The sequence below is a fragment of the Oryx dammah genome, unplaced genomic scaffold (assembly GCF_014754425.2).
Source record: "Oryx dammah isolate SB20612 unplaced genomic scaffold, SCBI_Odam_1.1 HiC_scaffold_22, whole genome shotgun sequence".
Taxonomy (NCBI): domain Eukaryota; kingdom Metazoa; phylum Chordata; class Mammalia; order Artiodactyla; family Bovidae; genus Oryx; species Oryx dammah.
The window spans coordinates 51433167-51447865 of NW_024070206.1; the positions used below are offsets into that span (position 1 = coordinate 51433167).

The 14699-nt window shown below is 34.3% G+C and overlaps 1 protein-coding gene across 1 annotated transcript in view; it reads right to left on the reverse strand.

The window, feature by feature from the left end:
- Positions 1-14699, reverse strand: part of CDH19 (cadherin 19) — a 78089-nt gene that overhangs the window by 48299 nt on the left and 15091 nt on the right. Inside the window, exon 2 of the mRNA XM_040264336.1 lies at positions 884-1184. Within this exon, the coding sequence (XP_040120270.1) occupies positions 884-1078 (195 nt within the window). The 5' untranslated portion in view covers positions 1079-1184. The remainder of the gene's footprint in view (positions 1-883; positions 1185-14699) is intronic.

The window sequence follows — 14699 nt, forward strand, 5'->3', positions numbered from 1 at the left end:
ACACACACACACACACACACACACACCAATGACTGAAATTGGCCTAAAATCCTAACCGAGGTCATTGGTTGAATGTACTCATGTATTTGGCTGATGGGCTAGATGAACTCGTGTGGAATCCAGACAACACACTAACACAGAACTTCTCTTGAAAGGGCTAGAAGGAGGGAGTTAATGAATTTTGAGTGCTTCACCCTTTGGGCCCAATTAAATTTTAGTGCTAGTTAATTAGCGGTTAAACTTATTTGAGTTCATTCATCCAGAGAAAGAGCCTTACAGAGAAGAAGGACATGATATTATAATTACCTCTGTTTAAAGAAAATCAACTAAGAATAAAAACTGAAAACATGAATAGGAAATGTTTTGTGTCATTAAGGACATTTTCTTAAAATGTTTTTATAGAGAGAAGTGAAATAATTATTCACTTTACTTCAACTTCACTAATCAAATGAAGTGTGTAGGTTCTTGAAGCTACATGACTGTAAAAATATTTGGTATTAATCTATTTCATTAAAAATTAATGAGGGGTAAATCAACAGCCACTTAGCATAATGGAAAATTCAGCTAAATGCTGTTGGTAAACATTACTGTTGCTTTGATCTATTACCAAAAATAACACCATCAGATTTCCAGATGTTGATAAATGCCGCATTTTCACATGAGAGGCTAAAGTGAAATTTGAAATGCGGAGCTTTCCCTCTTCTTCAAATTTTGTGAATATTTCAGGTGTTTGCAAATATGAAACAATCAGTTATGCTGTTGTTTGAGCCTTTCTAATAGTTCTACTGAGAAAATGAAAAATTCATCAAATACTGAAGCCTCCGCAACTCATTTGATTAGATTTACAAGGTTATTTCCAGTAGCACTTTCAGAAAATCAGTACCTGGCCAATGTGATGTCTGGTCTTATTCATTTCCTCTGGTACAAAAAACTGGTTCCACATCCAGCCACGCCTGACTCTCAAGTGAGATCCCGCTGGGTGCCTCACCTCCTCTGTTTTAAAGTTTTCTGCTGTTATAATGCAAGGCCATAGGAGAGGAATTCCCAACATAAAAGGCAGCAATAACCAACAATTCATTTTGCTCTGGATTCCAACTGGTACTCTTCAGGGGAAATAGTGTGCTGCAAACAAAACTCTTAAGCTCTCTTGTAATATTTTCAACTCTTACATATCTTCCATATTCCTAGAGAACAGAATAAAACAATATTTTGATAGTTAAAAAATAACACTTTGACTCTGTGGGAGAAAGTGAGGGTGGGATGATGTGAGAGAATACTGAAACATGTATATTATCATATGTGAAACAGATCACCAGTCCAGGTTTGATGCATGAGGCAGCATGCTCAGGGCTGGTGCTCTGGGACAACCCTGAGGGTTGGGATGGGGAGGGAGGTGGGGGAGGTTCAGGATGGGGAACACATGTACACCCATGGTGGATTCATGTCAACGTATGGCAAAAACCACTACAATATTGCAAAGTAATTAGCCTCCAATTAGAATAAATAAATAAATAAATTCTCCTAAATCACCTAAAAACAAAACAAACACTTTCTCACAGAATTATTGAAGGCAGGATAAAACTTATGCATCTGTAAAAATGGGACAAAATATGCATTTATTTTCCAGGTAAGCTAGTTAATCATATTTTGTAGCAATAATTTTAATGAAACAATTACAAATTTCTGCCTAGTTATTGTCATAAATCTGCCTGAGGTGGAAAAGTTGCCCTACCAATCTCCTTGACTGATAACTGGCACTGATAAATTTTTAAAAGTTTAACTTGCTTACTTCTTTCTATTTCAGTAAAACTCAAACTCCGTTAAATCAACTACCAAACCAGGTGAAAATGTGACATTTCTCTTTTTCAATAGAAATGTTTTCTCATTCAGTTTCTTAAATTATGATACTTAACATAGCTAATAAAAAAAAAGAAAATTCAGCTTAAGATCTGGGGGACTTAAAATTTTATACTGATTCATAATATTGATGTTATGAAATACTTTGTGAATAGAAACTCTACGATAATTTTATATTGCAAATATATACCAAAGAAATGTTTTTCATCTTAACAAAGAAACAAAACCATTTATAGAAAATAAAATAAAAATTACACTGCTTGGGTAACATGGCTAAATGTTTATAATAAGTAAAATGGAGATGAAAGGTATCTTTCAGTATTTGAATAGAAGGTGAGGGTGGGATGATTTGAGAGAAAACATTGAAACATATTTATTATCATATGTGAAACAGATCGCCAGTCCAGGTTCGATGCATGAGACAGGGTGCTCAGGGCTGGTTCATTGGGATGACCCAGAGGGATGGGATGGGGAGGGAGAGAGGAGGGGGTTCAGGATCGGGAACACGTGTACACTTAGGGCTGATTCATGTCACTATATGGCAAAAACCAATACAATATTGTAAAGTAATTAGCCTCCAACTAAAATAAATAAATAAAAATGAATTTAAAAAATTAAGACAAGAAAGAAAGAAAAAAAACAAGCTAGGGACTTTTCCATTTAGAACTTTCCATTTACCTGATACTGATCATAACAACTCTCCATGACATGATTGGTAATTCTCACCTTTAAATGAAACAGAATAACTTTGTATTTCCCATATTTACATAGTCTCCATATAACCAAATTGGATTTATTTGGGATTAAGGAAGAAAAATCCCTGGAGAAGGAAATGGCAACCCACTCCAGTATTCTTGCCTGGAGAATCCCATGGACAAAGGAGCCTGGTAGGCTACCCACAGGGTCACAAAGAGTCGGACACGACTGAGGGACTTCACTTTCACTTTCACAGAAGAAAAATAATTTTGTCAGATCTAACAATGCCTTAATCAACAGAAAAGTCATAAAATCTTTTTCAGTTAGGAGTTTTTCATATGACCTTGTTTGAATTTTCTCCACGTATCTTTGATTGTCCCTGATAGATTTCTTAGGTCTTTGGCTCCTGTTAGCAAGAGCTGTTAAAAAAGGCTAATTAACAAAAAACATACTGTTGTTAATGGGAATTCCATGGTCCCTCTCTAATTCCTTCAAGCAGATATATTCTTTGTTATAAGTTTACTTAATGAAAATAAAGAAAAAATTCACCTGAGGTAAAAATTAAATATTAATTTTACCTTATGTTCAATATTTGAAATTTTAATTATGTCTGTTGCTTAGAAATTGATAAAACACATATTTCTGATAGCAATGAACAATGAAAACATTTGGAACAAGTACAGTTTTCTTTATGAAAAGATAATGTGTATAAATTTGGAAAACTATCACTAGCAGTGATATGTATTACACTTAAAATGTCAGGTAAATACCATCAAAGTTAACTTTATATTATGGTATCTTCATACATTTAAGCATAGAATAGTATAATGAACAGCTTATACGCCATCATTGAGGTTCAAAATTATCAAGACATGATCAGTCTTGCTCAATCTGTATAATGCCTATTTCCTCATATTAAAAACAATTTGAAATGTCCTATCATTTTAATGATTCATTACACACACAAGCAAACTTGGGCACACATGGCATGTATATATATGTGTGTATGTGTGTACCTTTTTTAAAAATCAAAATTAACTACTAAAAATTAAGAATGTCTTTAATACAATCAAATATTCAAACAAAACTCAAATTAAAATTATTTAAACATCTTTGAGTCAAGATTCAGCTATTTCCACACCATGTAGTTTGTTGAGACATTTGTTAAATCTCAGTTAACCCACAAGTCTCATCACACTAAATTTAACTTTTGTTTCCATTTATGTGTTGAGAAAAGTAATTGATCCTATGGATTTCCCACATTATGGATTTTTCTGACTGCATCCCCACAGTATGGCTTAATATATTTCTTTATTCACTTTAAATTAGTAGAATCTTGATTAGATGCAATTTTACATATTCGTCAACAATACTCATAACTGATACTCTACATTTAATATTGCTTCATATCTGAAGGCCAAAATTTTTTCCTTTTGTCACATTTTATTTCTAGTCTTGATGTGTTCTTGTTCCTAAGTTTCATTATTAGCTTCATGTACTGGCACTTGAACCATTTATTATGAATTTCCTCATCACTCTTTCTTTTAAAGTTTTGCCGGTTATTGATGATAACTGTCTAAATCAAATATTTTGGTGACCATATAATGAAACACAACAAAGAAAGAAAAAAAAATGAAACTCCTAGAACTGAATAATATAATATCTAAGATCAAAATGGTTATATCAAAAGATCGAATATTATAGAATAAAATACCATTGATTTTAAAGATTATTTTTTAAATTATTCAAATTAAAGTAGAGAGATAATAGCAGCAGCAGAAAAAATGGTTTTTAACAATAAAGATAATTTCAATAACTATGGAAAAATTTCAAATAGTATAACATTTATATAACTGGAGTCCAAAAGAGAAAGGAGAGAAAATAATAATAACCATTGGTTTTTCAAATGTGCAGAACAATACCACACTTAAAAAGACACTCAACAAACAAGTAAGAGAAAAATCAAAGAAAATCATGTTATTGTAAAATTACTAAAAATAAAATGTAAAGATAAAAAGGGAAACAATGAGAATGTCCATTAAATGCTCATCAGAAATAACCGATAAAAAGAGAGTGACATCCATAAAGTTCTGAGAGAAAACCTTTCAACCTATAATTATATATCCTTCAAAATCAAGGTAATATAAAGCACATTAGAATTAATCAACAGCACAACTGCACTGTAAGACTATTAACTGGAAACTCTTCAGAATGAAGGACATGTGGACCAACATAAAATAATGAATTAGAAGGAAATATTAAATATGTATAGATAAATATAAAAGGCTATTTTGTATTTTTGTTAATACTTTTAAAATATCTATTATTTATAAATTAATAACAATATTATGGGGTATATAACATGTAGAATAAAATCAATGCTGATAATGGTGAAAATAAAGGGATGTGGGAAATTACACTATCTATTATTCAACTTATTACATTATAGATAAAGTGATGTAGCAATTGCTCAAGTAGGCTGCTGTGAGAAATGATGGATGCACACCAAATTCACCAGAGCAATCACTAAAAATAAACAAAATGCAATATAATGTGACCAAGAAAGGGAAAGTAAGCCACTATGGAGAACAGTGTGGAGATTCCTTAAAAAATTGCAAATAGAACTGCCTTATGACCCAGCAATCCCACTGCTGGGCATACACACTGAGGAAACCAGAATTGAAAGAGACACATGTGCCCCAGTGTTTATCGCAGCACTGTTTATAATAGCCAGGACATGGAAACAACCTAGATGTCCATCAGCAGATGAATGGATAAGAAAGCTGTGGTACATATACACAATGGAGTATTACTCAGCCGTTAAAAAGAATACATTTGAATCAGTTCTGATGAGATGGATGAAACTGGAGCCTATTATACAGAGTGAAGTAAACCAGAAAGAAAAACACCAATACAGTATACTAACACATATATATGGAATTTAGAAAGATGGCAATGATGACCCTGTATACAGGACAGCAAAAAAGACACAGATGTGTATAGCGGACTTTTGGACTCAGAGGGAGAGGGAGAGGGTGTGATGATTTGGGAGAATGGCATTGAAACATGTATAATATCATGTAAGAATCAAATCGCCAGTCTATGTCCGATGCAGGATACGGCACGCTTGGGGCTGGTACACGGGGATGACCCAGAGAGATGTTGTGGGGAGGGGGGTGTGAGGGGGGTTCATGTTTGGGAACGCATGTACACCCATGGTGGATTCATGTCAATGTATGGCAAAACTAATACAGAATTGTAAAGTAGAATAAAAAATTAATTAATTAATTAATTAAAAAAAAAAACAAAAAAAAAGAAAGGGAAAGTAAGATTTTAGAAATTTTTTGTTAGTGCAATAATAAACAGGAGAATGCAGGAGAAGAAGTAAACTCAATATTGTATAGCAAATTCAACCAAATAAGTCACTGCAGTAAAACGAGAAAATAAAACACTACAAATAACATGTGGTGTTTGTCAGTTTGGAATTTAAAAACTTAACCCAACAATGTACTGAACAAACCATGTAATTATAAATACACAGATAGGCTATAAGGACAAGGAGGAGAAAAATGAACCATAAAATAATAATCATAAGTTAGCTGAAATGATGCATCAGTATCTCAGAAACAAGACCTCAAGATAAGAGGTATATTATCTGACATAACAAGGGCATTTATAAAGATTATAAAAGGAAATTTATCAAATAGGCCAAACATTCCCAAACATAAGTGTATTTAATATCAGAGCTTTGGAATACATGAAGAAAATATCAATAGAACAAAGAGAAGTAAATAGTTATAATTGTGAGGTAGTTAACACTGGCCTCCTCTATTGAAATGTGAATTAAACAATAAAAATCCCTGAGAATAAAAAAAATTAAAAGCACAATCAATCAACATAAAATAATTAAGACTATAGATTGCAGTACCAAATGAGATATAGTTCTCATGCACAGCTGTTGAGAATGGAAGCTGGCACAACCGGTGTAGAAAACAGGTTTTTAAGTTAAAAATTTGAATATACACCAGCCATATGACCCAGCCATTCTATTCTCAGATATTTGATTCAGATGAATAAAATTACACATCCATGCAAAGATATTTACCAGAATGTTTCAGTTCAGTTCAGTCACTCAGTCGTGTCTGACTCTTTGCGACCCCATGAATCACAGCACACCAGGCCTCCCTGTCCATCACCATCTCCCGGAGTTCACTCAGACTCACGTCCATCGAGTCCGTGATACCATCCAGCCATCTCATCCTCTGTTGTCCCCTTCTCCTCCTGCCCCCAATCCCTCCCAGCATCAGAGTCTTTTCCAATGAGTCAACTCTTCCTATGAGGTGGCCAAAGTACTGGAGTTTCAGCTTCAGAATCATTCCCTCCAAAGAAATCCCAGGGCTGATCTTCAGAATGTTTAAAGCAGCTTTTTTAAAAATAGCCCAACTGACTACAAATCAAATGCCTAGCAACAATTCACTGTATTAAGTGTGGTACATCCATGGGGTGTAATTGTGCTCAGTAGTAAAAATAAATGAGCTATTGATGCCCAAAGTAACATCCCCAATAGTTATGCTGAATGAAAGAAGCTTGACAAAAGATAATTCAGATTGCATGTTTCCATCTGTATATAATTCTAGAAAATTCAAACCTATTACAATGACAGAAAACAGGTAAGTTCTTGAGAGAGCATGGAGCTGGAGAAGAAGAAGGAGGGAATACTAAGGGTCTTGAGAGAAATCGAGAGGTGATGGCTTTGTTCATTATCTTGACTGTGATTATGGTCTCACAGAAGTATAAATATGCCAAAGAAACCCAAATCAATTTGAATATGTGTGGTTTGTTCTGTCAGTTATCCCTCATTACTGCTGCTAAAAAAATCTGATTTATTTCAATGCTACTCTCTTAAATCTTCCTACCTTTTCCTCCCCACCATTGCATGCAAAAGTCTGTTCTTTTGTATTCAAACATATGCATTAGGGCTTCCCTGCTGGCTCAGACAGTAAAGAATAAACGAGCAATGCAGAAGACCCAAGTTCGATCTCTGGATGGGGAAGAGCCCCATTCTTCCCTTCCCCCACTGTGTCCAAAAGTCTGTCTTTTTGCATTGAAAGTTCCAGTGGGAATTTGTTATATGAGGCAGGGAACCCAAAGCCTGTGTGCTCTGTGACAACATAGAAGGACAGGATTGGGGAGGCTTCAACATGTTAGCAGTTTGACCAAAAAAGTGTAGGGTTTTAAAGAAGATATTGTGCTAGATTAAAAGACGTTTAAGATAAAAGAGCAAGTGTAAAGTGAGGACATTGTCTAGATCTTGATTTGTATAAACACATTCTTATCCTTACATTTTTATAAATCTCTAATATTTAATATGAATTGGTTATTAGATGATAAATAAAAATATTGCTAATTTTGCTAGTCATTGTTTTCTGGTCAACAACTGATAATCTTTGGTCCTCCTGATAATTAATATTCTTGAAATTGGTTAATGAGTATTTGCACTGCATTTTAACGGTATTTAAAACATATTTTCAACAATAAAAATAACAATAATTTATTTTATATTTGTAAAATCAATATGATGCACAGCAAGTATTAAATATTTTAGTACCAGCAGTTGATGAAATATACAAAAAACAGAACTCCATAATAAGTTAATAAAATTAAAAATTTGGGCAACCACTGAATTGGCATACCAGATGGCTCAAAGGTGAAGATTTCACCTACAGTGCCGGAGACACAAAAGACTCGTTTGATCTCTTCATCGGGAAGATTTCCTGGAGAAAGAAATGGCAACCTTCTCCAATATTCTTGCCTGGAAAATTCCATGGACAGAGGACCCTGGCAGACTACACTCCACAGGGTCATGAAGAATTGGACACAACTGAGCACATACATAGACACGGTTTGGAGATAATTCATCCAAATTTAGTATATATTTAAAAGCTAGTTTAGTCTATAAACTAACAGCTATTTTCTTTACCACTTTATACCTCAAAAAAATTTTTTAATTTGTCCACTTAGAGGCAAATATAAATTGAAATATGTAGGAAAAAATGTATAAAAAATTGAAGTTCAAATTAAGGCACCATGGAATACCAGACCAGCTAACCTGCCTCTTGAGAAATCTGTATGCAGGTCAGGAAGCAACAGTTAGAACTGGACATGGAAAAACAGACTGGTTCCAAATAGGAAAAGGAGTACGTCAAGGCTGTATATTGTCATCCTGCTTATTTAACTTATATGCAGAGTACATCATGAGAAACGCTAGATTGGAAGAAACACAAGCAGGAATCAAGATTGTCGGGAGAAATATCAATAACCTTAGATATGCAGATGACACCACCCTTATGGCAGAAAGTGAAGAGGAGCTAAAAAGCCTCTTGATGAAAGTGAAAGAGGAGAGCAAAAAAGTTGGTTTAAAGCTCAACATTCAGAAAACGAAGATTATGGCATCCGGTCCCATCTCTTCGTGGGAAATAGATGGGGAAACAGTGGAAACAGTGTCAGTTGGGCTCCAAAATCACTGCAGATGGTGACTGCAGCCATGAAATTAAAAGATGCTTACTCCTTGGAAGAAAAGTTATGACCAAACTAGATAGTATATTCAAAAGCAGAGACATTACTTTGCCGACTAAGATCCGCCTAGTCAAGGATATGGTTTTTCCAGTAGTCATGTATGGATGTGAGAGTTGGACTGTGAAGAAGGCAGAGCGTTGAAGAATTGATGCTTTTGAACTGTGGTGTTGGAGAAGACTCTTGAGAGTCCCTTGGACTGCAAGGAGATCCAAACAGGCCATTCTGAAGGAGATCAACCCTGGGATTTCTTTGGAAGGAATGATGCTGAAGCTGAAACTCCAGTACTTTGGCCACCTCATGCGAAGAGTTGACTCATTGGAAAAGACTCTGATGCTGGGAGGGATTGGGGGCAGGAGGAAAAGGGGACGACCGAGGATGAGATGGCTGGATGGCATCACTGACTCGATGGACGTGAGTCTGAGTGAACTCCGGGAGTTGGTGATGGACAGGGTGGCCTGGAGTGCTGCAATTCATGGGGTCGCAAAGAGTTGGACATGACTGAGTGACTGAACTGAATGCTACCAAATGTTTCAAAATTATAAGGTGATACATTATAAATCATTCTCATAAATTGGCTTCCTAAACTAAGTCTAAGAAAAGAAAAATAATACACAGATTTTATGATGATAGTTAAGATGATAGGAGAAAGAGAAACCGGTTTAACATTTGAAGTTTAGAAATATCTGTGGCATTTTTTTCCTCTGATACAACCTAGAGCTATCAAAACATAATATCCATTAAACTTGAATGATTGTTCTACCTTATGTTATTTTTTTCAGCTTAAGTGTATGATGGAAATATTTAAAAGTTAATTTATCACTATTTCATTCATCTGTATCATAACAAAACAGATAGGAATACAATACCCTGTCGTTTGAAACTCAGTATAAAAATAGAACGAAATGGTGGCAGTAAGCATATTTGAATGAGGAACTATTATGGCTTTGTTTGCAATCTTCCATGTTCCAAATTTTCTATAGTGATCATACATTTTAGGGGAAGGGAAAAATTGTTGCAAATAATGGTCCATTTTTGAATGAACAGTGTTGGCAGCTGTCAACGGTGTCAGACTGAGAGACACCCAGAGCTGAGTTCAGGCTAATAAGGAAAACTGTTATCAATTAATATGTCTGAAATGGGCCCTAGAGAAATAGCCAGTGACATTTCTGACCTACGTCGGCAATCCTGGTTTTATTTTCCAATCAGGTGAATACAGGAATATGAATCTGTATAATATTTCTTTCTTTGTTAAATTTCTATTTTTGATTGGAGGAGAACTGCTTTACAGTGTTGTGTTGGTTTCTGCTGTACAACAAAATGTATCAGCTATAAGTATACATATATTTACATGTATCCCCCCTTATATACAGTATATACATAACTGTATATTATATGTATAGGATTATTATTAATTTATATAATAATTATGTGTTATCATAACTATACTATATATAGTATAAAATACTGTATATATTATACAGTATATACATATATTATCCCCCCATGCATAATATGCCAATATAGAGAAAACCATACCATTACTCTGAATCATGTTAGCTTGTTTGGATTTAATATCAGTGCCAGTATCTAGACATATGTGTAAATATTAAATAAAATGTATAGTATAGTATTTTTCAAAATATATAATATATTAAAATAAGGTGGCATTGATATTAACACAATATTATCTAATAAAGTTATTAATATTTGAATAACATTATTATTATAAGCATCAATATAATATATCCAAGTAGAATCACATGATTTTAATATAGAAAAGTATATTTCATATAATATATTATACTCACATATGAAGGGATGTCTACTGAGAAATTTTAAGTGATCTACATAATACTAAATAGAGGTAGGATTGTATACCTAATTTTAAGGTCATAGAGTCTACAATATACTTTGCGTTTTCCTGAATAGAAGAAAGGAAATGCATAGATTTCTAACATTGTGTATGACATGTGTCTTGGGTAGTTCATGTTACTAAAGCTGAATAAAGTTCTTTAAATTGCATTTTAACTTTTGGACCATTCTTGAAACTAGACATAATAAAATGTTTTCTATTATATCCTTTTACACCATCATTTTCCCTCTTACTCTAAAGATTCTTGAGGTCACAAAGCAAAGGAAAGAATAAGTCAGAATGATGGATTTGGTGTCTGTGTGGGGGAAGATAAAAGTTCGAGCTGGGGAAGTGTGGATCAGATAAATATAGAAACTTAATCCTATTTGTGATCTCTTAAAAATCAAGGGAAACTTGGCAGTCTCTTAGAGTGACATTATAAATAAAGGCTTTTAAATGGCTTTCTCAAAACTGCTAATAGGAATATAATAAGAAATGAGTGGATATAGCTTGCAGACATAAGTGAGAAGGAAGACAATTTTTGAACCAAAAATTATAATTAACCATGTATTAACTCTTTCTTAAGAGATTTAGAATGTAAAAGACCTTTTTCTTTGTTCTGTTTATGAATTCTCATTAGACTTATATTTTACTTATTTACTGCAGAATTGACAGTGTATGCCACAGATGAAGCAATGTAATGGCTGAAATCACCTAAGCCCCCTTTGACATTATAGCCTCCTGCAATACTACTTGTGTGGTGTCCTAAAATGTAGAGTCGGTCCATTCCTGGGCTGGCTGTTATGAACTATGTTTTGGAGCAGCAGGGAGGGGAGTCCATGGGGTCACAAAGAGTCAGACACAGCTGAGCGCCTTTCCCTCAATTTCAGGGAGGGCTGCGGGTTAATGAGCCCCATGTGAAGGCTGTGCGCTGATAAGACTGAAAATGCCCATGCAAAATATTCCACAATGGGAAGATACAGATTTCAGTTGATGAAATACACATTGGCAAAATCTCATTTTAAAAAATCTGGTATCCCACTTTTTATTTCCCTTCCGCAAGCTACCAAAATGGGGTTCATTCTTATAACTTCAAGGCTAAATCTTTGTATAATTCTCTACTGAAGGTTCACCTGAACTCCTTTTGGACTATATTCCTCACTACATGTTGCCAATGCAATTAATATGTACAAAGCTTAACTATGTCTTTACCAGTTTTTTAATTTTAATTTAGCCATTGCAGGTCCACTGGCTATTTCTGAAAGTCAAAAAAACTTTATTTTCTGAAATTTTTTTCATATAACATTCTCATGAAAACATGTAATATAGATGAATAAAACAGTGCTCTATTTCTAATACCTAAAAAGATATTCTAATACAGTATTTCAGGAGATAAACTCATATATATTTCTCTATATTTTTCTATCATTGTGAAATTTCAAAACACTGGAAAAATGCCTGAATACCTTGTATCTAATTATTTGGAGAAGATAAAAAAATTGCTCTCATAGATGACAAAGAAAAAGTGAATAAAAAAATAAGTTTCAAAATTCATATTGGTGGTTGTTTAGTCGCTAAGTTGTGTCCAACTTTTATGAAGCCATGGACGGTAGCCTGCCAGGCTCCTCTGTCCATGGGATTCTCCAGGCAAGAACACTGGAGTGGCTTTCCATTCCCTTCTCCAGGGGATCTTCCCAATCCAGGAATCGAACCCGGGTCTCCTGCATTTCAGGCAGATTCTTTACCAACTGAGCTACCGGGTAAGCCTGAAATTCATGTTAACATAATGCTATTCAGCTACTAAATGTTATGCTGTAAAGGCACTTAATGAAATGGAAATATGGTGCAACACTTTGCTAGGTGAAAAAAAGAAATTACGTAGAAAATGATTCCATTAATTTGACCATAAATATAGACAAATTCAGAGAAGAAAGCCTGGAAGACTATGCCCTCAAATGCAAATAGAAATTATCTCTGAATTGAATAATTATAAATGGAGTAAAAGAATATGCATTTCTATTTTTCAGTATTAATATTTAGTTTATACAGATATAAACATAGTTTTATAATGAATTATGAAGCTATTTTACATAAAGTAAGGTTATGTAGCACCATAATGAAGATCAAGATTTTACTATTTCCTGAGTGAGCTGATTCTCCCAAATATGTTGAAATGCAATGTTCCAAGTCTGCTCAATGGGGTTAAGGGCGCCACCTGTGGAGCAAAGATGTCTATGACAAGATCAGCCCCACCATCCACTACTGTGTGACTGGGCAATACCTGCTCTGCGATTCTTGCCTGGCAAATCCCATGGGCAGAGGAACCTGGGGACCTTCAGTCCATGGGATCTCAAAGAGTCGCACACAACTGAGCAACTAACACTAAATACATACCTCAGTTTTGCCATATGAAAAATGACAATGAAAATAAGGCATATCACTTGAGGTTATCTTGATTAAATGAGTCAATGTACACAGAATACTGTCTGATGCACAATATATGTTATGTAAGTATTTTAAAGTAATTCTATAAAAATAGCAACCTATACCTGGGTAGTAAATGCCTAGTGATTTCTTTATTTCTAAACTTTGAAGTGGTCAACTACTATTATTTCTGCAAAATTCATGCACATATAAAAATTTTATAAAAGACTATTGCAAACATAGGGTAGGATACATTGTTCCTAATGTATGTGTTCTACAAGTATTTTCAAAGGATGTGAATATCATTATTTTTTTCCAAGAATGCTAAGTGACTATGACAGATAAACATTGTCATGCTTGAAGCAATGTGTGATATTGGATGGGCATATATGGGCTGAAAATGATCCCACTGTGACTCAGAACAATTACGTTTTCAAAGAAGACTAATTATGACTTAAGGGATGAAAAATATGATAATCTATGCACTTATACAGTTTGTTACTGAATCTAATTACAAATTGTCTTTTCTATGACCTCTTCCTGGTTATATAAAGATAATTATTCCATCTGTGAAAACTTATAAAATATAATGTATTCTGAAAGGCTTGTGTAAAGCTGAAACTAAGCTCAACTTAGCCAGCTCTTCAAAGAGACAAGCAGATGGCAATTAATACAATGTCTCTGTCTTCTGAAAATCACTGAGTAGGCTTGGCCAAAATAGTATATCAAAAGACACACTTTGCAATGGTCAGGAAGTTCCAAAGCTTAAAAAAATAAACTCTTAAAGTCCTAGTTTCTAAAATGCTACTTAAAAATAAGATAACATATTTCTCTTTATTAATTTAAAGAAGCACGTCTAATGTTTCATATTAGGATCTAAAGGTGTGAAACAAGCAAATTCTATAAAACCTTAGGGCTGGACAGGCTGTTAAGTGAGGCTCTGGAGGCTGTGAGTGGTAATATTATCACAGAGGAAGTAGTTTGAAATCCTTTTCCTTTTTCTCTTTTAATTTGACAGATCTTTTTACAAAAGAAAAACAAGGAATGTCTCTTAACAACCCCCTTATTCCATAAGCAACTTTATCATTCCTTATAGGATGGTTGGAGGAAGGTTACAGACTGCACCTTGAAGTTCATTTTTTCCAAGGTTGTGGAACTGCCTCAATACACAGTCCAGAAGATACTCTGCATTTGTGTGAATCTATTTAAAAGCTTCTCTACTTCCTTAAATGGGCTTCCCTGGTGGCTCAGTCAATAAAGAATCTGCCTGCAATGCAGGAGACGGGGGTTCGAT